We start from the raw sequence: 26,918 nt of genomic DNA, 5'->3' as shown, positions 1-26,918 counted from the left end.
TCTTCTTTATTCAATACGATCAAATCCTTATAGAAAGTTTGTTTTTAACGTGTAACGCGGGGTCCACACGTAATGACTTATCGTACGATTTGCCTGTGTCGACAGAACGTTGCAGATAAGACGCACAGACCAAGTTGTGTCCATATTACAAAAAAAATTGTTGTGATTAGTTTTATTAATAGGAAAATTAAACGTCTTAACTACAGACAACATTCAAGATGGTCCAGAACAAAAAATGCATATTCTTTCTGTCGTCTGATTGGTTAACTAATTGCGAAGCGCACTTGGAGGAATTTCTTCAGAATGGACGTTAAAACATACAATTATTTACTGGATTTAGTTAGTCCCTATATAAACCAAACAAAATACGTATATGTATATGAAAGGCACAAGCAAGGAAAAGGTACAAGCAAGAGGAAGATCATAAACAAGGGAAGCTTGTACAGTTCAATGAACTCACTGAGAAACTCATGAAAATTGCCGTAGGTCAGACATACCACCAACAATTGAGTGTTCACACGCTACCATCGAAATCTATGCCCAAAAGTTCAAACTTTTAAGTCAGTCTTCCAAATTTGTGCAGTTCCAGAAAGTCGTTTTGTCGAACCAAACAAATCGTGCGATAAGTCGTTGCGTGTGGACCGTGCTTTACGTTCGCTACGCCGCTGTTCCTATTGATGTGCTTTTTTCTACGGGGAGCGGCATCAGGGGTGTAGTTTGGAAACTCTGGTGAATAGAATAATTGGATGGTGAGAGCGAGGAACACATTCAAAGCCGTATAAGAGGCATAAGTTATAGATTTTTGAAGGGTCATAATTCCCACCCCAGCAATTAATTTTATTGGAGCAGTATTAGGAATGAAACTTTTCAACCTTTATGATGTGTGTATAAGGTACCTATTATTTCCTAAATGGGGCCAATTTGGCTGACAGATTTCGACTACTGCGCCATATTGTCTGTTTTCTGCAAATAAAAAGCTAACACGCTGATCGACACGGAATTTTTAAGAAACTTGTAGCTAAACTATTAGACTTTTTAACCTGTTTTTAAATTTAAAATTATAATACCCATTTGTCAATTATCCTAGTTAAAACAAAATGCTGACTAGGGTCATTGAAAAGTAATGTTATTGTTTGTAGGTAGTAATTCTAGCAGAATATATTGATCTCTACCATGGTCAAGTAAAGCAACAACAGCCGAAACAACAAAAAACTACAATAATAACACTGGAAATAGTACAAGAATATACAGGGTGTTCCAGAAATAAGTGCAAGTATTTTAACTGGTAGCATAGTTCAACACCAGAAAAGAGGTTTTTTCACGAAAATTTTTTTTTGAAAATTCGAAATTTTTTGAAAATTTTTTTGGGAATTTTTTTAGTTTTTATTTAAAAAAAATAATTTCTTGATAATATGGCAACAACATAGATAGTAGATTAAATTTACAAGAAAGAAAATTCAGAAAATATCCAGTGGTTCTCAAAATTTTAGCAAAAAATCTTTTTTTTTGGAAATTTTCAAAGTAAAATAACTCCGTTATTTTGGACTTATTTGAAAAAGATAAAAAGAAAATTTGTTTCTTTTATCGAGATCTACCACCCAAGCCCGTTCCTGGGGTATCTGGCGCCTACGTGCAGCATTCTTTGGTGCGCCCTTTTTATATTTAAATCAATTATATATTTTAATCTTAATCTCAAAAAATTAAAGAATTTATATTCTGCGACAAACGAGCAATATGTAATTGGAAATGTAAAAAAAACTTTCTAATTTAAGTATAAAAACATTTATTAAATAAGTGAAACAAACAAAACCACAAATATTTAGTAACAAAAATAGTACCCTAAAGAAAAAAACTGACCCATTTTATATGAAATACATAAAAACAATAAACTAAAATTCGGAAATAATACACATGTACTGATTTCTTTCGAAAATCGACAACTATGAAACTATGAACCCTTCCCGGACACAAACGGTACATTCTGAGACAGGAAATTGTAGAGAGAAACAAGCCCTATAACATAGGATGCAACATTTTAATGAACAGTGATTCCGATAAAATCAATAAAATGAAAAAAATGCGAAATAATATACATGTACTGATTTCTTTCGAAAATCGACAACTATGAAACTATGATCCCTTCCCCGACACAAACAGTACATTGTGAGACAGGAAATTGTAGAGAGAAACAAGCCCTATAATATAGGATACAACATTTTAATGAACAGTGCTTTCCATAAAATCAATAAAATACAAAATATACGAAATAATATACATGTACTGATTTCTTTCGAAAATCGACAACTATGAAACTATGATCCCTTCCCCGACACAAACAGTACATTGTGAGACAGGAAATTGTAGAGAGAAACAAGCCCTATAACATAGGATCAACATTTTCATGAACAGTGCTTTCCATAAAATCAATAAAATGCAAAATATACGAAATAATATACATGTACTGATTTCTTTCGAAAATCGACAACTATGAAACTATGAACCCTTCCCGGACACAAACGGTACATTGTGAGACAGGAAATTGTAGAGAGAAACAAGCCCTATAACATAGGATACAACATTTTAATGAACAGTGCTTTCCATAAAATAATTAAAACGAAAAAAATACGAAATAATATACATGTACTAATTTCTTTCGAAAATCGACAACTATGAAACTATGATCCCTTCCCCGACACAAACAGTACATTGTGAGACAGGAAATTGTAGAGAGAAACAAGCCCTATAATATAGGATACAACATTTTAATGAACAGTGCTTTCCATAAAATCAATAAAATACAAAATATACGAAATAATATACATGTACTGATTTCTTTCGAAAATCGACAACTATGAAACTATGATCCCTTCCCCGACACAAACAGTACATTGTGAGACAGGAAATTGTAGAGAGAAACAAGCCCTATAACATAGGATCAACATTTTCATGAACAGTGCTTTCCATAAAATCAATAAAATGCAAAATATACGAAATAATATACATGTACTGATTTCTTTCGAAAATCGACAACTATGAAACTATGAACCCTTCCCGGACACAAACGGTACATTGTGAGACAGGAAATTGTAGAGAGAAACAAGCCCTATAACATAGGATACAACATTTTAATGAACAGTGCTTTCCATAAAATAATTAAAACGAAAAAAATACGATATAATATACATGTACTGATTTCTTTCGAAAATCGACAACTATGAAACTATGATCCCTTCCCCGACACAAACGGTACATTGTGAGACAGGAAATTGTAGAGAGAAACAAGCCCTATAATATAGGATACAACATTTTAATGAACAGTGCTTTCCATAAAATCAATAAAATACAAAATATACGAAATAATATACATGTACTGATTTCTTTCGAAAATCGACAACTATGAAACTATGATCCCTTCCCCGACACAAACAGTACATTGTGAGACAGGAAATTGTAGAGAGAAACAAGCCCTATAACATAGGATCAACATTTTCATGAACAGTGCTTTCCATAAAATCAATAAAATGCAAAATATACGAAATAATATACATGTACTGATTTCTTTCGAAAATCGACAACTATGAAACTATGAACCCTTCGGACACAAACGGTACATTGTGAGACAGGAAATTGTAGAGAGAAACAAGCCCTATAACATAGGATACAACATTTTAATGAACAGTGCTTTCCATAAAATAATTAAAACGAAAAAAATACGATATAATATACATGTACTGATTTCTTTCGAAAATCGACAACTATGAAACTATGATCCCTTCCCCGACACAAACGGTACATTGTGAGACAGGAAATTGTTGAGAGAAATAAGCTCTATAAGATAGGATACAACATTTTAATGAACAGTGCTTTCCATAAAATGAATAAAATGAAAAATAAATAGATGAGATCAATGTGTTGCCGACAGATTGCCCTAGACTTGTTTATTCGGTGCGGCCAACGCAAAAAAGACGCTAAGCAAACTTTATCCTATGATGGTTTAAGTAGTTGTTACAAGCGCATCGGTTTTTTGTTAGAAAGTACTGATTGACCCTTTGATGTTGCGCCCCCATGTTGCCCAAATGTTGCGCCTACGTGCGTGCACGCACTGCACGCTCGCCAGGAACGGCCCTGCTACCACCTCTTAAAATATTTGCACTTATTTCTGGGACATATTTGGGAAAACTAATACACAGCTCGAGATCTCTACTAGGTACCAGAAATCAACAGAAGAATTAAGTTAGCATGGAGTACTTATATGGAAGAAACTCAATCATATTCATGACCTATATTCATGACCTATACATGCGAAACCTGGACACTTAAAATGGACATTATAACGAAACTGCAGATTGGAACGAAATATGCTGGGAATAACCAAGAAATACTGTGAAAGAATAGAGTGGATATGACAAAAGATCCAAGTAATAGATGTCATCCATAGAATCACATCCCTCAAGTGGAAAAGGGCAGGACACCTGGCCAGAAGGACGGACAACAGATGGACCACAAAAATAACAGTATGGTACCCACGAGGAATTAAGAGTCCTAGAAGAAGACAAAACCTGAGATGGGACCATGATTTTAGAAAATTAGCAAGGATAACTTGGGCCCGCATAGCCAACAACAGACAACAATGGGCCCAAATACAAAAGAGTATCTAAATATGTGAGGGAGAAGGGAGGCTACACCATAAATTGTAAATGGTTGAAGACTATTTCATAGATATGTTCATTAGGGCATGCTTTTAATGTTAAAAATGCTGTAAATCGTTATTGTCTTTTTAAAAACGAATATCTCCTAAAGAATTAAAGCTTGAACCTAAAAATAATCTATTGAGAGGGAATTCACCCTTAGAATCAAGCAGTTTTAAAATTCAACATTTTCTTTTACCTCGTATAAGGCTCGTATGTAATAGACAGAAAGGGAATATAAGCGACTAAAAAGTCAAACGATTTAGCTACAAATTGCTCAAAAAAATCATCAAAATCAGACTACTGGAACCCAATAAAAATTATCTATTTCTCTATAAATACATCAGAAATGTAGATGATAAAAAATATTTAATCACGCTGTATAGTAGTAACTCATACGTTCAAATTCTGCTTGTAATATGGAATAAGACTGTACGCAGGTCCCCCGTGCCCGATAAAAACAAATCCATTACCGAAGAATATAAAAACCGAGCAAAATCATAAGAAAAAGAAATGAAAATTTAGTCGGTTATAAAAGTTTAGGACAAATAAAATGTTTCCATGATTTCCGACAATAAATCTACAAGAGTGGCTCAATATAAAGACATTGGGGCTGGCGGGTCTGGTACTCAGGTATAAGTCTACATATATAGATGGCGTATAGCAAGGTGGAACGGCTGCTCAAATCGTAAACTGTAATTTCTCCTCGCGACCCCACATACATGTTCGGGGAAAGCCCGATTGCCAGTGGCTAAAAGCCCGACCAATATACTCGAAACATTGAAATTTTTATCACGGTTTAAGGCATCAAGCATTCAAGCCAGTCTTTTTTTCCAAATAACAAATTATTTTTAAAAATAAATATGGTCGTTATGTATTCATTCGCATTTACTTAATCTGCATATAAAATCGCACTATTTTTGATTAGTTTGTTTTTTTTCTCTCTTTGTTCGTTGCATTCTTTCTATTTTAAAGATCTATAAGTCCAGAGTATATCTTAAATCATAATTTTTAGAGAGAGAATTTTTTTTGACTCTTGTTTTGGGCTCATTTTTGATGATGGTTAAAACGCCTCCTACATTCATTACTGTTCTCGTAAGACTACAGTGGCCTATATTTTCTTATTCTAGGCCTTTTAATTAGTAAATAACAGTAGTTTTAACAAAATAGGTGATATGACGAAAATCGCTAATTTTCCGGATTATATATGTATGTATGCATGAAAAAAAGCCGAAAAAATTAAAAATTACCATTTTTGCTGCTTTTTACACATTTTTAAAGGCTTTAGAAAATAGTAATCATAGTCATAAAATAATGAAAATTTCACCATTTGTTGAAAATTTTATGTAGAATCACTAATCAGGACATAAACACATTTAAATCGCTGTCATTTATTATTATGTAAACTTATATGGGAAATGTCATCGATCGTCATTTCCAAGCCCACAGGACGCCGTTTTTTTTTTTCGATCGTACGGTATTTTTTAACAATAGTACATGTTTGTGTCCGAGAATAAATAAATATCTTGATTATTAATTAATTAAATACTTATAATAATGAACTTGTTTAATTAAAATTAAAATACCTAAAAAGTATTAAAAAAATTATAATTTTACTGATGTTTGTACCGTGCTTAATTTTATAATAATTAAAAGGTATTTTAAAATTATATTAATAAAAACGAAAAGGTTAGTTAACTCAATTAAAGAGAGTAATCTTTTAACTATATTAATGACATCTATAAATAAATAGTATTATCTAATAATTAATAATTTTTTCTACATTTTTTGGCACATATGCTTCTATTTCATAATTTTTTAGCTTAATAAAAAGAAACTTACATACGATATTATGCAATAAAGCATTAAAAATTCAAAGTTTTGGTGTAGTTCCAGTGGGAACCGTGCTTAATGGATTAAAAATAGTCTATATGCAGCATTACCTCCGCTTCTACATTTTTGTTCTGTGGTGTCGATGTCAGAATGACAGTTGTAACAATGGCTTTCTATTTATTTAATTTTCGGTGAATTTCCAGTACAATCTATGTGTTTTTTCTTGAAAAAAGTGACAATGAAGTATTTTTTGTCCATGCATTTTGCAGAGGACCTTTTTCTGAATCCCTTAAGCTTGTAAGTACGTTTGTATAATTTTTGTTTAGATTATTATGTCAAGTAAAATATTTGGACCATTTAATACTTTTTAAGGTGCTTAGAAAAACAGTAAACATAGTGATAAAATTATGAATATTTCAGTATTTTTAGGAAATTTTATGTACTTTTAGAATATTATAAACTATTAATAATTTAAGTCCTTTGATTTTGTGGGAAAATTGATTTTTTGAACCCATTTTTCTGTACAATTTTTGATGATATATCATCTAATACCAGATGCGTAAGGCCAAAAATGTACATAATTTCTTAATCTACTATTTATTTTTATTAGTTTATAAGCCATTTCATCAAAATCAGTTAACATGTCGAAAATCGAAAAACGAGTAGTATGAATTTTTCAAGTTGCTTAAAATACGAGAAAAGGGTGATAAAACTATGATAATTTCGGGATTTGTAGGAAATTCTATTTAGATTCAAAATATATACACCTTTAAAGGTTTAAATGTCTTGGTCTTGTCAGAAAATTAATTTTTTGGACCCTTATTTTGAGCTATTTTTGATGATGGTTAAAACGTCTCCTACATCCAATACTGTTATCGGAAGATAACAATGGTCTATATTTGCTTATTCTAGGTCTTTTAATTAATAATTAACAATATTTTTTATCTAAATCGGTGACATGACAAAAATCCCAAATTTTCATGACTACGTATGGAAAAAAGTCGAAAAATTACCATTTTTGCTATTTTTTACACATTTTCAAAGGCCTGTAATCATAGCCCTAAAATTATGAAAATTTCAACATTTGTAGGAAATTTTATGTAGATGAAAAATATATACACCTCTAAAGACTTACATATCTTGGTTTTGTGAGAAAATTATTATTTTATAATTTTTTTTTTCATTTGTTGCATTCCTTTTATTTTAAAGATATGTAAAGCCAGAGCTGTACACCTTAAATCATAATTTTTTAATCGAAAAAACCGGATGTCAGTTTGTGCGAAGTTATTGGAATATTCGTTAAGGGGTGTTGTGAATAATAGGCGTTTCTGCATAACACTTTGAAAACTCAATTAAACGCAGCGGAGTCGGCAAAAAGTTTCTAAGGACCGTAAATCAGTTACTAATAAGTATCGGTAAAACATTTTAAAAAAGGAACATGCACTTCCAACGTTTTTTATTGCAGCTCTCTTTTTAGCCAGGACACCAATAACAGATTATATAACTTTGTTGATTAAATTTTTGCCCTTTCAATTATTTCAATCTCATATTACTTGGGATCGTTGATTTGTGCTTCTAGTTCTTCAGGATTATTGGCGATAAGGATATGTCATCAGCGAATCTTAGATGGTTATGATATTCTCCATCTATTTTCAATCCTTTGTTAGTCCAGTCTACAGTTGCCAGAGGATTTCTTCTAGTGTTGCTGTAAACAGCTTTGGAGATATCGTGTCTTCCTGTCCTACTCCTTTGACATTTGGGAAGTCTGGGGTTGTCTTATATATCTTTACTTCTGCTTTGGCTTCTTTGTATACAGGGTGGTCCGAACTGTATTTTGGAAACTTCAGCTGCATATTTTGCACATAAAAATAACTTAAAATTCGTATAAATGTATGTCCTAAAATGTTATTATACATTTCAAATTTATTATTTCAGTCGAATAACTATTTAGTTAACATGTTTAATTTATGTCAATGATGACAGATATTGATAATTTCGGTTCCAAATATCTCGAGAACTATAACTCGTAGCGATTTTTACCAAGAGACATTTTTTACGTAAAAAATGACGGAAATGCTGGAAAATAATAATTTTTCAACTCAGTAGTTTTATACAGGAACGGACGAAAAGTTATTATTCTTCAAAACTGTTAAAACACATGTAGGTGGGGTCCCCTACAAGTAGGAGATATACTGACATCGAAATCAAATTTCTCAAGTCAAGTCTTTCTTCTTCGTGTTCGTTTTCTTCGCTCAATGAATAATAATTAATTAATTTACTTTAAATGGGAAGTTAATAATGTATTGAAGCTGAAGGTGTCATGTTTTCTGCTCTTGGACTATGGTAGAAATTGGAATTGCCAACTTATAAAATACGAAATGGGTATCGGGAACCGTGTTCGTCGAACGCTAAGAGTAAAAATCGAATTACATAAATGAAGCACATTGTAAACTTTTAATTTATGAGCTTTCTTGAAGCGGACCAGCGCAAATAGTAGTCGTTTTTTATCGGCCCAATACCTCGCTTATTGATTTGAACCAGTGCTACAATATCGACGAAAAATTTATTAAAGCTTATGTATTCCCTGTGTCGACCATAATTAACGTCTCAGGTTTCCTAGTAAAAACTTTTTTACGAATCACGGATACAAATACAATGAGCGACTAAATGTTCCTACTAGTTATTCTTTCTTTTCTAAAGGAAGAAAATTTAATTAAAACTGTTGTGACAAAAAAAGGAAACACCTATACGAGGGCTGTTTTTTATATTTTGCATATAGAGCTAGAGTAAAATAGTAGATAGCTTTTAAACACTATTGTTTTTGGAAGAGAAATGCATTTTTGTTGAAACCAATTCTGAAAGCAGTTATTCCACTCGCTTGTTGGTACCTTCAAATGCTATAAAAATCGGAGAAGATCTATTGAAATTCAGCACAGGATTAACAGCGCCTCAAGAGCATTCTGGAAATTAAAAGACAGGGTTTTCTACAATCATGACTTGTGTACAACAGCAGTGAACCGAGCAATTATAATCCCCACCATGTTATATGGGAGTGAAACCTGGGTGCCGCACAGAGGGGCCTAGACCCATAAAAGTTACCGGAAAGTCGAAAATTGAAATATGAGATTTAAGCAAAAAAATACTTGCAAACTATACAAAATTCTTCTCTTTATTTGATCATGCCAGCCATGGATCAGCATCTCCAGTAGAACACCTGCTGCAGCTTGTCAAAGTTGACAATAATCCAAGCGTAATAAATTAATATCTTTTTAATGAAAATATTGCTCAATTTCAAAGTGGTATTTCTTTATAACGAAATATAATAAAATTAAAATTTAAATGGCTAACACTAACTCCGGTAAGTGTAGATTATTTCTATAGAAACTGTTTTGGATACTTTTTTAGCTTGAGCAAAATAATTAGGTTACAGTTAAAAGTGAACAAATTCTGCAAAACAATTTAAAGTTGTTGATTTATCTGTCCAAAAAGTTAATGATACCTTTGTATTCCCCAAGCACTTTAATTAATTCTTAATATACAAGCTCTTACCTTTAATTTGGTACTAAAACTTACTGCTGTTTTGTGCTGATTAACTAGAAAATTATAAATTTGAAATTTGAATACATAGGAATAGGACCCAACATAACATATTATTTGCAATATAATTTTTCCATATCATTTTTTGTTTTTTTAGACTTAAATATTGAAATAAGCCACAGTGATTTGTGAAAAAAAAACAAAGAATGCTCATCAAGGTTTTAAGGCCTTTAAGACGTTTAAAAGTTAAATAAATTTATTATTTGCTTGTATAAAATGCATTAGCTTTTGACATACCTCGGCTGATGTCTCGTGCTATAATAAAATCTTTTAAATCTTTTAACAAAATATTATTTTACGACTTAAGAAAGCATTTAGAAGCAGTTTTAATAGATATGAAATAAAATTAGATTTTTCGGTATCTTTTCGGGCTCGCTGCCCCACTGTGTGCCGTACCCCGCCGACACATGAACGCATTAAACAAGTTGCAATAGAGACACCACAAAACACATACACAAGAAGAAGTGCGAGCGCCTTGCTAAATATTGGAAAGTGAAATTGACGTTTAAATTTGACACTGTTGACAAGTCTACTGCTACTAGCGCCCCCAATTTCGCTTGTAGGAACTACGGACTAAATTGTCACGCATGGCGGGAAGTTTAAAAAATAAAAAAAATTATTTCTTCATTTATTTTTAATTATGACACACAAAAACACAAAAAATACACCATTTTTTAAAAATATGTTTAATATCAATATCAAATATACAACAGAAATTAATTTCACCACAATAAATTAATAAAATTAAAAGAATAATGTTACAAGTAGATCAAGAGACAAAATTATATTATAACAAAACTGAAAAAAATGTCGTCATAGATGGCTTAGAAATAAGATATATCATAATTTTGAAAGTAAAATTATATGGGAAATGTCTTCGATCATCATTTTTAAGCCAACTGGACGATTATTTCAAACATACAAGCTGAGTTCGTTCATAGTGCTCTGAGGGTGCAGCTACACTATCCTAAAAACGGCGTATCGGCGTAACGGCGTAACGACCTTGAATCGATTTCCAGTAATTCTATTGGCTGAAATATTTGACAGATGAATTTGACAGATAAAATTTCTGACAGATGAATTTTTCAGCCAATAGAATTACTGGAAATCCATTCAAGGTCATTACGCCGTTACGCCGATACGCCGTTTTTAGGATAGTGTGGCTGCACCCTGAGAAATCTAGATAAACAAAGAATAATAAATTAAAAGTATTCCAGGGGAAAAGAGAGGAAAAACCTGTATCGTCTCCGATATCTGTCAGGGTATTGTTGAAAGTGTCATATTTTTGCTCGAAGTTTTCAGGTCGATCAAAAAGATGACATTTACAACAATACTTTGCTGTAGCTTTCACAAATATCAGAGAGAGTACATACAGGTATTGCCTCTCTTTTCCTCTGGGATGCTTTATATCTGTTGTTCTTTGTTTATCTATATTTCTCAGAGCATAATGCCGAACACGACTACAGTATATAATAATTTCAATATCCGAAGTGGAAAGAAAAAAGATCACCTTTCTGTTTTGTACTATGGTCCCTTTCTTCTGATGGCTCATCTCGTTGATATTTAGGAAGGATAAATAGGAAGGAAAATATAAAATTCAATTTGATTTGAAGATCCTTTTCTGTCACCTAAAATCAGGAGAACGACAATGAGCATGTTAAGATGAAAAAAAAAATATCAACACTTACCTACACGTTAGTCCGAGGAGTTTTATTAAAAACCTATATTTGCCTAAATATTTATGTATTAAATTTGCAAAGCAAAATGCAGCGTGTAAACAAAAGAAATAAAATGGCGACAAGTCAACGTCAACGACCCGACAAGGAGAAAAGTGGTGTTCGAATAACAAATTATGGGTCACCAAAAATTGTTTTTGTCTCCTTTCAACGCACACTTTAGAAAGAAAAAGAGATGAACTGGAATACTGAAAGAACGTCAAGGTTTTATCTGTCACTCTTGTCAATAATTTATCGGTAAGGAAGATTCCTAGAAAATCGCTTGTAGTCAAGTTTTCAACCACTCCCATAAGAAGTGTCATCCACCTGAGAGACACTTTAGACAGCTCTTAAGAATCCGATGGTTCCATCATGTCTCAAACGTATCGGTCCTTGAAAAAGCTAACTGCGAGAGTATCGAAGTCATGGTTACAAAATCGCCCTTAAGATGGGCTGGTCACGTATGCACAATGCAAGAAAACCGCATACCAAAATCTCTGCTTTACGGTGAGCTGGTAGACGGTAAGAGTGTATAAGTATCACTCAGTGTATCTATCGTAAATATCCAAAAATTGTTTTATTTTTTCCTTCGACAATTCAACTGTAAACTATCATTATTCAAAATATAAAATAAACAAATTTATAAAATATTTTACGTCATATCTATCAATTCTCATAGTGCGAATTATATATAAATTATTAATGAATCATTAAAAGGCGATTTGGGCAGTATTAGTCGCTGGCAAGTCATCACACAAATAATCAAAATGAATGAATGAACGAACCAGAGAAGGAAAAAGGTCTTTATCGAAATTCTTTGATTTGGCCGCCGCTGGTCGGGCTTTTCTTTTATGCAGATCTAAGATGGCGCTCGTGTATGCCCGTTTTAAATCTTCATTAAATTGTATTCAAAACTACGTTTTGTTACATAAACTGCTGCATGTTCAAAAACACCTTAGGGCACGTATATGTCGTACAGGATGTTGGGCTAGTAACAAACTAACATCTTTGAAGAAAATAATATGTCAGAGATATTTTTTTCTGGAATCAACAAAAATGATTTTTTACTGTTTGCAGTTGTTACATATAGTTTTACTTGTCAGGTTTTAGATGGACTAAAAACCAGTGTATACACTGAGTGTTGTCTTTTATATTTTGCATAATAGTGGTAGAAAAAAAACAGTAGATAACTTTTAAACACTATTGTTTTTCGAAGAAAAATGCATTTTTGCATCTGTTGGAAACAATTCTGAAAGCAGTTATTCCACTCGCTTGTTGGTACTTTCAAAATTGCGTTTTTGAATGTGCTTACACCTTCTTAGGACTGGAACCTTTGACCACGCAGTTCATTCTTAATTTTTGGATAAGTAAAAAAGTCGTTAAGACTTAGGTCGGGACTCTTTGGAGGATGGTCTAACAATTCGATGTTTTCTTGCTGTAAAAACTCAATTTTTTGAGCCCTGTGAGAATTTGGATTGTCTTGGTGGAGGATCGTTCGTCGTTGATTTTTCAAAACTCAGTAAGTACTTCCGAGAAACAAATGGATATGTACTAATCAGTAGTAACCGTTATTTAATCTTACAGAGGAATTAACGTGGCACACTTTTGAGACAAACGTAGCCATCATCTTTTTGGAAACACTTCGAGAACGTAGGTCTTTGAAATACTCAATGATTCTTCAATTTCAAGATATATGTGACATGTCGATCTTCTTGGATCAGCTTACGTACAGCATCGACTGGCATTTTCCTGGATGACTGCTGTTGTTATATGTTGACTGTTGATGACTGGCTTAATTAAATTTTTCGACTCGTCTACTTCAAAAATTCTGTTAGGTACAGCAATTAAGTTAACTAAAGATGACAGTTAATTTTGAGATGTAATATATGTTGACAGACTGCTGTGTTTCTATATGCAAAACATAAAAGACAACCCTCGTATTTAGTGATGTAGAAAAGAAGAAATGTGAAATTTTTTATATTATATTTTTTAAGATTCACATAGTATATGTATTTCTTCTTTTTTATTCAATCGTTATTATAATGAACGGGTAGATAGAAAAAATCGTCCGAAATACGAAACATCTTATTTAATAAAAGTAATTTTGTAAAAAGGAGGGTCTTTTTCCGTCCTTCTCTTGCGTCGACCGCTTCAAAAGTCTAGACAAAGACGACCTGTCGAAAATATGGAAATAGCATTAGAAATCTTGAAACGACAAGCACATGTGTCGACACTATTAAATTAAATTTCTTTCGTTTGCAAAAAGAATGGCAGAAATTTCTCAAATTCGAATTATCTACTTTACATTCATTTTAAATTTAGAGCGCGAGCGGAGAACTTTGAACGTTTTTAATATTTAATTTTCTTTGATTTACGATTGTAGTCGTGTTCAGGTTTAGGCAGGCGGAACATGTGGAAGGAAATCGCGGAAATTTGTTCAGGAATTTTCTTTCCACTGGCTTGTCGTTCTTTGTTCGATCGTTCCCATCTTTTTAAACTGTAATTATTCACGAAATCTTTGATTTAATTAAAAATGGTATCTTTATTTTTGTGGGTAGGGTCTTCATACGTCGGGATTTTTTGTTCTATTAAAAAGGGATAATCCAATTAATTTGTCATTTGTAAGCTCTTAGATACCCTTTAACACTTTTTCAAATGCCTTTAATTTCTCCTTTAAAGTAAAGTAAAGTCTGTCTTTCTGCAAATAAGTCAAGGAATAACAGATAAATCTCTCTGTCAGGTATTCTTTCATTGGACAACTTATGGTAACCTTATTTGTAGGTAGTTTTTGTAACACTTTGTAAGATATAGGTACTTAGCCCACAAATAAAGCTAAAGAAGCTAATGTTAATTTGACTTAAGAGTCCATTTCATTAGTCCGAAGTAGTAGCAAAAGGAGCGTTAGGCACTTAACGTTTTATGTAAAACTGACTAGATATTTTTACACAAATGAAGAAGGAAATTAAAGATAAAGGATTCTACTCTATCAGTATTGTAGCACAATTTTAGACAACTTGTTTATTTTTTAGATTTTGATGGTCAAACATCAACAAAATATTCCTTATTTTTGGACTAAATTTTCTCGAAAATAAAGACATAATTTAAAATTCCGTTACAATACGGAAATAGATTGAAGTTTTGTGATTACAGTGATATATAATTTATATGGCGTTGTAACAAATAGCTCGCTATTTTATGGCAAATGCTGAAGCTCTGCTAACCTTAATCAAGCCTTAATCAAAGCACGTGTGTTTGGAATTTTGGGTGGGGCCCTTAAAGACCTATGTAAGATATACGTAGTATAACAATACTCAAAGACCAATATTTTGTCACATATATTTTTTATAATTAAGTAACTAATAGACTATTTATACGCATAATACTTGGAAATTAGTTTTAATGTATTTATTTAAAATGTGTGGCACCCTGAGAGAAAAACTGCACAGATGCCAATGGACAGCGGCATCGGTTTAGGATAGTGGGGCGACGATTGCGGGGGGCAGGGGAGTAGAACCGCGCGAAAGGGGCGGTCACATGACGGCAAGCGCTAACTTGATGCTAATGCGAAAACGATTGAACAGATCTTGCCATGAATTCTCTTCCAAGAAAATTACTTTTTCATTTTATCTCGAGGTTTCTGTCAATATATACTAACACCTATTGCAAGCTTAGCGCTATAGATTCGACAGCCAACTGATTCGAGAAACGAGCATTTGAAAACGTCATCTTTTCTTATGCTTCTATTTTCTTCTTTAAATAGTTTAAGAACACACATTTATTTTTGCACTTTATTTTAATGTACTGACCGATATAGTGAAAACGGACAAAATATAATAGTAATAACTAGGGTTTCATCGGGACGAGCAATCTCGTCTCGAAGGCAATTTCTCGTCTCGTCTCGATCATCGAGACGAGATATTAACAAACTCTCGTCTCGATGTTTTTCTCGAAGTCAATTTCTCGATCTCGATTCGAGATTCTCGAAATTTCGAGAGTCTCGAAAATAAATAACTGATTTACTATTATTAAAAAATTGGCGCCGGGAGGCACGTATAGCCGCCCATACTAAAATATATTAAAAAAAGTTGGTAGGCAGTTCTTTTAGTTTCAAAGTAAAGGAATTTTTTCAATTTTTTTTTATCTCAAAAACTGCGACTTTGACTGATTTTGATGTTATTACAAATTTTGTTGCAAATATTATTCCTAATCTTAAATTGAAAACCGCGTTTCGCTAGCTACTGTAATTTTGGAGTTACGATTTTTTTTAAATTAAAAATAAAAATATATTGTTTTAAAAAGCGAAAATCAAAACGACTCCTTTATTTTTTAATTTAGTTTTTTATCCATATGGGTTTAAAATTTACCTAGCTACCTACGAAAGTTTTTACTTCGTTGTGCAACAAACTGATTTTTGTTTACTCGAAACAGTCTTTTATTGAAAAACTGTTTTTCTTCGACATTACTTAAATTCGTTTTAGGAGTTAATAGTGAAATTTATACAAAAATGGTGCCATAAGAACAAGAATATATTATATTTACGGCATTTCTTTATTCTGAAAAGACCGACTGATCGAACAGTTTTGGGGAAGTTATCTTTTGATTATTTGCAATAATTGTAAATAAAGAAATGTAAATTAGCATTGTACCAGAAAATATTTCCCAACATAGTTTTTTATTTCCATTTTTTTAGCCTTTTATGAGCTGTTGAGTTATTGCAGCATCTAAAGTTTTTCGAGATCGAGAAATTTCTCGAAAAAAAATTCTCAGTCTCTTCTCCATTTCTCTATTAAACGTGGGAATACAAAATGGTGTATCTTGGTGAAAGTTTGAAATTTCCTTTGAAATGGTTTACCACAGTAAGGAATTTAGAAACCACTTCATTCTCAAGGTGCGTCTTTTCTGGAAACTGTGTTTTTTGATTCATCATAATAACTTTTTTTAGAGAGATATCTCCAACAAATAAAGATCTATTGAGATGTATCAAAAAACAAACTATCGAGAAAAGATACAGCTTGAAGGGAAAGTGGTTTTTAAATTCATTACTTTGTTAAACCCTTCCACGGGGTGTTTGAAACTTTTACCAAAATAACATAACTTTTTTTAGTTATTCTTCCAAAATAAAAAAAAATAGTAAAAAAAAATAAAAAAAATAGTTGTCTCCATGGTATGGTATAGCTGGTTCCGTCTAGCTATACATATAGCCTCTCTTATAGGATTAAAGCAGTGCGATTTTTTTCAAAAGGCTATATTAAGCGTCAGCTGGTCTCCCACAAAGGATGATTCTTTAGGGGCGCTGGCGAAACCCCAACCCCGGTATTTAGCATAACTATATCTGATTTATTATTAGTTAGGATAATAGGGATTAATGCTCCTTTTATTAATGATTGAGTCAAGAACACTTGCGTCCAGTCAATATGTAGAATAAATTTCCAGTTCTCGCTTATTATTAAATCTTATTAATCTCCCAGCGCAATTATTTCTCATTGTAGATTTCGTTGTCTAAGAGTATTGATATAAGGATAAATGAATATTTTTTTTTCGATTGTATGTACATTCTGATGCAAAAAAAATTTTGAGCCACAATTTTTTTATTTTTGGCCTTATGTTCATAATTTTTTTTAGCAACCTGTATATAAATATATCTAATTTAATTGGTGAACTCACTGTTTTTAAAAACTTTTCTATTTGGTTTATTATACAGGGTTAGTCGAAGGGTTGTTTTTCTACAATAACTTTAAAACACCCTGTGCAATGATTTCTTGAGTAAATTTTTCTAAAACATTAATTTGCGATCAGAACCATGCTTCCTGAGCATTTTACTTCTTGGCTCATATCAATACATGTCTTGGTTCATTTTTAAGAAGGAAATGAACTTACCACCGGCAATTTGCAATTTTTTCAACTATCACCACTTTTTAATTTTAATTTTTAATATAACGATAATATTCACTAAAGCCACCTCGTCATATTAGAAAAAAATCAAAAACAATGATAGGTAGTTGAAGCAACTTATTCATTTCTTCTCAAAAATTAACCAAGACATGTATTGATATGAGCCAAGAAGTAAAATGCTCAGGAGTCATGGTTCTGATCGAAAAATAATGTTTTAGAAAAATTTACTCACGAAATTATTGCCCAGGGTGTTTTAAAGTTTAGGTAAAAAAAAACTTTCTATTAACCCTGTATAATAAGCCAAATACAAAAGGTTTTAAAAAAACTGGGTTTACCAATTACAGTAGATATATTTATATACAGTTTGCTAAAAAGTTCATAAAAATAGGACTAAAAATAAAAAATATAATACTTTAAACTTGACGAAAATTTTTTCACTTGCGTTTTTTTGCATGAACGTATTTTATATCGAAATAGATTTTCCATTTTCCTTGTTCAGGGTAGATTTATTTGGTTGGCAAACATAATTTCCGGATAAAGGAATAGATTGAACGCGCCGAAATACATCCAAGTGACGCTAGTGTATGAAATGATTTGGAGGAAATCTGAATTTCAAAGAGGCCACTTAAAAGCAGCCTCTTTTCTTTCCTTCCCATCCCCCCCCCCCTCCTCCTCCTCAAATGACAAATTTCGGATCGATTCGGATTCCAGTTTCCGTTCGCAATTTTAGCCGGTATAAAAGTAATCCATCCCCCGTTTGAATCTCATCTGAATGATGTAATCCGATGAGCTGGCGCATTTTTTCCCTGTCATTAAGGATAGCGATTCCCTTTCCGGAAATCCCGGATAATTGGAGACTTTTTATATTTCAATGGTCAACGATAATCTCCCATGCCTGAGTGGAAATTAACAATTTGTTTTTTACTAGCTACCTTTTTAAATATGTCATCGTTTTTATTAAAGCAGATCTCTTTAATTTACATTTTTTGGCTGTTGTCAGCTAGCTTATTCTTTAAATGGTTTTTATTCGTATGAGGAGTTGCGGTTTTATCAATTATACCGTATAATCGAAAAAAAAAACGGCGTCCAGTGGGCTTGGAAATGACGATAGATGACTTTTCCCATATAATTTTACATATAAAATGACAGCGATCTTCATTTCATAGCCATCGCTGACGCCGTTTTTATTCGATCATACGGTAGCATTTGTAAGTCTCCTAAATAATAATGTTGTTTAGAGGAAAATAAGTATTCAATATAGAGATGGGCAAGAAATCGCAAACTGCGTTTCAATCGCAGCGATTTTAAAATCGCAATCGCAACCTGTGGTTGGCTCTCATAGGAAACTGCGATTGCGATTTATTCTACTTGCGAGTTTCAATTTAGGCAACCATATTACTGTAGTTGCGACTTGCGATTTTGTTGCGATTTGCAATTTTGAGGCGATTGTGATTTTGTAAATTGGGACCGTGATTTTCTGCGAGTTTGAATTTTTAGGAGTTGCGATTTACGATATTTATATTTTCTCTCTGATATTATTTATTTATAGAGAAGGTATTATTTTCTAGGTCCACGATCAATAATATACCGGGTGCTTCTCAAGAGTGGTTCATCTCTATAACTTTTTTTTTTTCTGATAAAAAAAAACGAGATTTGGTATGTCAGTATATGACATAAATTAGGATTGATTGACGTTTTCAATTGTTTTCAGTCACTTCCTGTTTCGCCTGAAATGACTACAACTTTTGATTTTTAAATGACACCCTCGGTATTTTTTTACTTTATTCGATAAAAATGACACTCTGAATAGAATGGCAGGCCATATGGCAACTTTTGACATTTGACATTTAAAAAAATCGTATTTTAAATTTCAATCTAGGAAATGTCTTGGAAATATAGGATCTCTATTGTTTGTCTGTTGTTTTTCGCGTCTTGTCCTGGCCTGTTAAAATATGCCCAAATCGTATTTTTAATCATATCTCGATTTTTTCAAATGAAACGAAGGCTCAATAGGATTTTTTTACGAATAATTTGATTTGGTAAATATTAAAATCACAATCACAGGTTCTTCAGGATTGGAATCACAATTTTGCTAATCTCTAGTTCTAGCTAGATCGTTTTTTTTAATTAATATAATTAAAATTGATTAATTAGTTAATACCAAGAATGTCCTATTGATGCTAATGATTTGACAATAATTACTTAAGGCGTTGGGTATTCACATTTTCCGTTCGATCGTATTCGCCATATCGATTGGTTGTTGTGCTGTAAGTAAAAAGAAGTAAAGTAGATGCGGCGTCATCAAAAGGGCATTATTATCGGTGCAGATTCGTTGCGATTGAAGCGTACGTGTCAACACATGTGCGTCGCTTGTACGGGTCATTACAATCGCATTACAGGCCGATTTGGGTTTTATCGGCCACGCGACCGGCACGCGTCTTGCAGACACATAACACCGTTCTGTCGTTGGCGGCAAATCCCTTCACATGCCCTCCGCCAAGTTCCGCCTATGCATAATAGAGAAAACGCGATCCGCTATCGGTTTGTGTGATTTTAAAATTACGATCGGGAATTTATAGTGGCAGATTATGTTCGGTTTGACTCGCGGTCAGGGGTACATATTAAATTACTTTTGCATCCAGATAGTGGCCCATCGCCTGCTAAATCCCCCACAGCAAGATCTTTCTAATCAAATTTCGTTTAAAATTGAGAGCTTGTTTATTCTGATAAATTTAATTCGTATGTAAAGCCCCACACAATGAAACCATTATTATATTAGTAGAATATTACTTGATATTGCTCTCACTTTTTTGTTTTTGACTTTCTAAAGCTACGTCTACACATAACGTTTTACCTGTCAGTCTTACCTGCTCAATCAGATCGTATCAAGGAAAACAGGATAGTTTTGTTTAACTCAATTCCCTCTAGAAAACTGAGGGTATCATTTCTTCAAAAAAGTCCTATGGGTATTTCGCCACTTGCACTGGAAGAAAATCTACAAAATTAAATAGTTATTTTTTTCTAAACACTGCTCCATTAATCGTACGAAGACCAGCTTATCAGCAGTGATTTACTAATAAACAAATTTGCCCAACGGACAAAAAAATGCTTAACCCCGTAGTCGCAAGCAATTAGACACAAAGAAAGAAACTATTTAAAATATATTCTTCAAGAACACTTTACGTACCTATATAAAAACGGTTGACGTTCTGTTAAAATAACATTATTGCAAGTTAAACTCAAAATTAACAATTACTGCCTGATGACAATTACTGTTATGTTGTCTTATGTTTATTTATGTTATGTTTATTAAAATCAAAAAAGCGATAACCATACATTACTCACCCCTACAGATGCCTGAGCAATACATTTATTTTTATTAGACTGTATTAAAAAAGCCTCTTTTATTTTTCGTTTTATCGCTTCTTTCATAATCATTTTTGTGTTGTGAAATCTCCCTTTCTTAAATAATCAATTTTCTTTAATTCGAACATTTAAGGGTTTGGATGTTTCACCAATACAAAATTTATTATATTTACATGGTGTATTTGGGGATTATTCAGTTACACTAAAAAAATAAAGTAAATTTACAAAAAGTAATAAGTGGATATATTATAGCATCTTATAGTAAAAGTTTAATATTTTTGCATAAAATAATTTTATTACAATTTACAAGCTAGATACATAAACACATATTGCGTTTCTTAGTATCCTGGCGCATTCGGCAGACTATTAAAACATTCAAAATGGGCTTCGGAGAAAGCTCTTTAATAATTTCCCAGCGCATTCGCCAGATTACCAATACGGAATCAATAAGGGAATTACTAATTTTTATAAGTATGTTTGTGCAATAACTTAAAAATGTTTATTCTTAAGTTTTATAGAGACTTAAGCTCGATATTGGACTGTATATATTGCCCCTAAACTTATACAAAATTAATTATAAGTTACAGGTTATATTTAATAAAAAAAATTTATATGTATACATTTTATATGATTCACAATGCTTCCTTTAAATCTTTCATTCTATTCCTCACTGCTACTAAGTCTCCCAGCAGACTCTTAATAGTATTTGGAGCTAGTTTTAGTGATTCTGTTTTCTCATTTATAGACAGATTTAGTAAACCACATCCAGTCTCTTTAATGAAATTCCCAGAGACATCCTCTAGATTATTTACTAGAACAATATAATAAGTTAAAATAATACAGAGTTTTTTACTCAATATAATTCATACTTTTCAGTGACCTGGACTTAAAATAATCTGTTAAATTACCACTTTGTTCATCGTAAACTCTTTTGATTGATATACTATGTTCTCTTGGCAATCCTAGCTGCTGTAGTTCAGATTGGAGGGCACTGCTTTCACAATTAAACCGTGTTGCGGCAGATATAATGTAAGTTAAACAAGCTATGCAAGCTTTTAAGTTGATATCCGTATCTAAAAGATATCTCTAAATACGTTTGATTTTTGAGTTGTATAAAACAACAGCCATACCTAATTTGGAATCAGCAAAAAGTTTTTCAACTTTCTCAATCTAAAATATATGAATTATTGATATGATATTGCACCTACAAGAACACTTTTTACCTGTAAGGGTGGATTTATAATGCCCTGCACTACTATTTGGCCTAGAAGTTTTAATTTAATTGAAGACAAGCGAGATAGTGTATAAATTTCTGCTAGAATCCAGTCTGGACAGTCAGCATCGCCATTGAAACGAAATTTCTACAAAATCTAATTTTATTTCGATTCTAAACATTGATTTAATAATTACCATTTTAGTTTATAAATTCACTAACAATTCTTATTTATTTTGTAAGTAACCTCAAACCTAAAGGACTCTTGTGACTCCATCATTTTAAATTCTTTTAAATTTGTGTACTGTTTAAAATATAAAGTTTTCTAGCAATATTTACAGATTCCTAATATAATGTTTATTCTAAATAAATAGAATTACAACCAAATATACATAGATGGCGCTTCAGGAAGAATAATGGGGGATTTTATTATAAAAATGATTTTATTTAAAATAATATAATATATACAATAAACATTACTTCTAATGAATATAAATTATTTCTATGTAAAAGGAAACAAGATTTTCATACAACTTAAAAACTCGTTAAATTATGCATTGCAATAAATATCTCTACAAAACCTTTTTATTATTCTTCATGGCCGATAAAAACCACAGGTTTACCTGTTTTAAGAATACGCAAATTCGAATTTCTACCTAATTTTTGTTTAACTTCCGGCCCTTGATAAGGTGGAGGTTTTGAAGATGATTCTGTCTGCTGTTGAACTTGCTTATATTGTTGGGGTTGTTCCCTAGTAAAAGAAAAATAAAATAGATCTTCAATTATTTGTTTATGGCCTTCTATCTACCTTTGCTGTGATTGATCTTCTAAAGTGTATTGTATTTGCTGGGGCCTGGCAATTTTAGGATTTACAGGAATCTGATATTTTTGAATAGCTTCACTAGGTATTTCACTTTGCTGATATTTTTCAATGGCAACTTCCTGATATCTGACTTGTTTTTGATCAGGCAAATACCTGGGTCCCGCTTTATAGGTTTTCACGCAGTTGTTCCCGAGGCTGGGGTTGGTACTGAATCAGCTGAGGCTGTTCATATTGCTGGGGTTGGTGTTGATACGCTATTTCAGGTTGATAGGTGATGCTTTGCTGATACTGTGGTTGATAGCTTGGAAGTCTTTGCACTTTTATAGGTTTAGCTGTAAGATTGAAAGTTAAAATTGTATGAATAACAATTTTTGCGATTTTAAACTTACCGAGGAGTAAAGGTGAGGCTATACGAGGTTGATGAATCTGAGCTTGTTCTTCTTCGGCAGTCAATAATTCTGGTTTTGCGTATTGAGGTATTCTAGATTGATATTTAAATTGATTAGCTTCGTTATCTTTGCTTTGTTGTTGCAACTGTTGTTGTCTGTATTGAAGTTTAGTGAGGTAATCAATTTCTTCGTCTAGAGTGGATGTTTTTGGTTTGACTATTTTTACTACTTTCGGTTTTTTTGGGATACTTTGTGTAATGAATATGGCAGACTTGGGTGGTGGACCTTGGGACGGTTTCTGTGGTTGGTTAGGTGTTCTTTGTTTGTCGTAAATTGCGTTTTGGTGGGCCAAAAGGACGTTATGATAGGCAAGAGTGTTTTGAGCTACTGGTGATGCCGTGGCCGCTTCGGGAATTTCATATTTTGATTGGGGAACGTAAGGCCGCCTAAATATAACAAGCGAGTAATTAAATTTAATTGAACAATTTCTTTTATCGAAAGCAGAATAGTGCCGGTATTGCACTAATAACAAGAAATAAAAGTGTGCATGAAAGTAAAAGTGAACGGAGCTAGATATAGGTACACCGACGCACGAATACTCTGATTTCTTATTAATGTATAATGAATAGTCATTCCGAATTAAGAAAATTAAGAATACCCGCCAACCTTAACAATAAAACAACATTTTTAAGACGCGATATGAAATTCGTACTTCGAAATTTATTCAAATCTTGTTCTGTCTACTTTCTGTATTTTGGTTCTCACAATAAATCTGCAGAGCTAGGTACCAGTTGGACGAGAGAAAAAAGAATTATGCAACAAAATTGCATATACGCAACATAGGAAAGTATAACGAGTGAAGATATTTGGAAATAAAAACCGCGCTAGTTCATAATTAAATATTTAGTTCGGAGAAAATTATTTCAATTTCTTTTATTAAATTATACGTGACTCTCTTTTATAAGAAAACCAGAGGAATCCTTATATGTGTACAGCCAGTAAGAAATTAACAACACTCCGTTCGGTGGCATTATGCATTACATCTTCGTTTACGCTAATCGCACTGTTTTGCTTAGAAAGTGAAATCTTCTGAGAACGCTTCCCATTTGAATAACCTTTTAATGTCAGCAATTGTTTGACATTCAAGCATACAGTGAACAGTAATTTCATTGCCAATAGTTCTTATGCGTGTTCGTTGTGAATATTAAAGGATTGCATTTGTCGGATCTAACGGTAATTTTAACATTTTTACTTACTGCTGAGGTTCCTGCTCCAAAACATACTGAGCCTGCTTTAAGATGGGCACCTGGTTACTGTATTGATATGGTATTGGCTCGTATACAGTCTTCGTCGTCGGAGTCACTTCCTTTAAATATTGTTCCACCACTGGCTGGTTTTTCTCTTGTTTAGGTCTGCTGACTCTCGTACTGGTTACTGAACTTGGGGCATAGCTCTGTTGGTATATCGCTTCGGGTTGATAATTCTGTGCAAGCTCGTATTGATACTGATATTGGTTGGCTTTAGGTCTGTCGAAAGAAAAATTATCTCTATATAAAGCCAATTAAGATCTTTGTAAGTCATTAACAGAATATTTTCAATTTAATTGCTTTGCAAAACGTTTTTTTCTAATTTTTATTCGAGATAAAGGTCGAATGTCGTAAGTTGCAGCGTTCGTTGCAAAACAAAAAATAATCGTTATTTTTATTTTTGGTGAGTCCTTGTGTAAGGGAATATATCACCCTTCACTTACCTTGATGCTTGAAGGAATTCGCTCTCTTGTGTGTAAGTTTGCAGTTCGTACTGTATGGAATACTGCCTGTCATTGCGAAGTACTTGGGACTGACATTGCTCCACCAGAATTAGGAGATTGGCTAAATAGAATTTTTGTTTGAAAAAAAAATGGAAAATTTTAAACTCGCTGTAGTGGAATAAAACAACATAGTAAATACAAGTATAAAAAAAGTAATTATGTAGAACTCAAGTGCATTTCAAAACAGTATTAAGTTTCTCCACTAGCGGAAACAACAAATTAACACACAGAGTTAAAAAATGCGTTAATTATCGTTAATTTAATTTTTAGATTCTTATATCTGCTTTTTTTCTAAATAAAATTAACTTCTGCGCTTTTTTTCCTCACTTTAGTAATCACAGCCACCCCCACTCACGCGTCACACATATATTAAAAAAATAAAATTACCTAAAATTACGGATATCAACATCACGCTAGAATAAATTTAACTTGTAATGAAAACCAAACTAAATTGTTTTGGGTTCTTTTAAGTATTTATATAGCTTCTCTATGAAAGAGAAAGGGTTTGACCAGATTCATTCATTTATATGGGGGCTATAGTTGCTCACATATACACTGGAGTACAATGTATATGTCGAGGCTTTGTTAATTTGACGATTTTCTTGAAATTGATATCAAAATTACGTTTTTAATACAAGAATTGTTACAAATCAGACATCTTAAAATTTTCATCTACATATTTTAAAGTTCAATACATTTTATCTGATTTTAATGATTTTTTAAGCAATTTGTAGGTAAATTATTTGGATTTTCGAGATAATACGCAAAAACTATGTTTGAAACGTTATTTTACAAAAAACGTGTCCATTGAGTAGAATCACTGATTTGTATCTTTTTTTATAAATTAAAATTAATATTTAATTTTTCCAGAGAAAAAAACACAAAAATAATTCGGGTAATGAGGGTTTTGTTGCAGTATGATGCATATTGCGGGTTTTGCTACAGTAACTTTATTTTTCAGATATGCTATTTTATTAAAATTAGATAACGATTTGAAATGGATAATTCGTCAGTTGATCAAGCCTATGAAAAAATGCGGGATTTGTGACAATAAAAAGCAAATATAAGTTTTTAAGGATTTTGCTGTTTTAAGTAACTTAATTTGTAGTGAATTGTAGTGAATTTTATATAGGAATAGGCGACTTTTGCTGCAGTTTTGGGACTATGTTTATGTAGATTTCCGGGTCCACTATTAATATATGTCATTATAGACCATTTTTTTTAAATGGATTTTTAAAAAGCGGGTTTTGCAACTTGACGGCTCAATTAATAACAAGTTTAGCATTAAAAGCGTGCCTTGGATCTGCTTGTGTTTTAGATAATTGAATATTTTGATATTAAAAATATATATATATATATATATATATATATATATATATATATATATATATCGATGATATTTGTTATTAATAATGATCTTATACGTAATATTTGTTATATATGTAGCTACAGACGATTACAAAACTAATATTAATGCAAATCTCTTGTTCTAATTTTTAAACGAAACCTTTTTTTAGCAGCATCTTGCTTCTGCAAATGTGTTTCCAATCTCTTCAAGTAATTTATTACTCCATATTATGCAAAATGGCATG

At 32.3% G+C, this 26,918-nt stretch overlaps 2 protein-coding genes and 1 long non-coding RNA gene across 3 annotated transcripts in view; 1 reads left to right on the top strand and 2 right to left on the bottom strand.

Moving 5' to 3' along the window:
• LOC115876892 overlaps nt 1-26,918 on the top strand; it is a 91,769-nt gene that overhangs the window by 33,715 nt on the left and 31,136 nt on the right. The window lies entirely within an intron of this gene.
• LOC115876891 (COMM domain-containing protein 4-like) lies at nt 21,619-22,623 on the bottom strand. Its single transcript, XM_030892924.1, has 5 exons — nt 22,502-22,623; nt 22,315-22,452; nt 22,222-22,261; nt 21,961-22,164; nt 21,619-21,902 (listed from the first exon to the last, which is right to left on the bottom strand). The coding sequence occupies exons 1-5, from the start codon at nt 22,502-22,504 to the stop codon at nt 21,724-21,726; spliced, it is 564 nt and encodes a 187-aa protein (XP_030748784.1). The 5' UTR covers nt 22,505-22,623; the 3' UTR covers nt 21,619-21,723.
• On the bottom strand, nt 22,790-25,770 carry LOC115876889 (altered inheritance of mitochondria protein 3-like). The gene is made up of 6 exons (XM_030892921.1): nt 25,714-25,770; nt 25,267-25,387; nt 24,773-25,042; nt 23,517-23,962; nt 23,113-23,459; nt 22,790-23,055 (listed from the first exon to the last, which is right to left on the bottom strand). The coding sequence occupies exons 1-5, from the start codon at nt 25,733-25,735 to the stop codon at nt 23,293-23,295; spliced, it is 1,026 nt and encodes a 341-aa protein (XP_030748781.1). The 5' UTR covers nt 25,736-25,770; the 3' UTR covers nt 22,790-23,055; nt 23,113-23,292.

The sequence above is a fragment of the Sitophilus oryzae genome, unplaced genomic scaffold, assembly GCF_002938485.1.
Source record: "Sitophilus oryzae breed Bouriz unplaced genomic scaffold, Soryzae_2.0 scaffold_1440_pilon_pilon, whole genome shotgun sequence".
Classification (NCBI taxonomy): domain Eukaryota; kingdom Metazoa; phylum Arthropoda; class Insecta; order Coleoptera; family Curculionidae; genus Sitophilus; species Sitophilus oryzae.
Note: the sequence above shows the minus strand (reverse complement) of the source record. Positions and strands in the feature narration are given on the sequence as shown.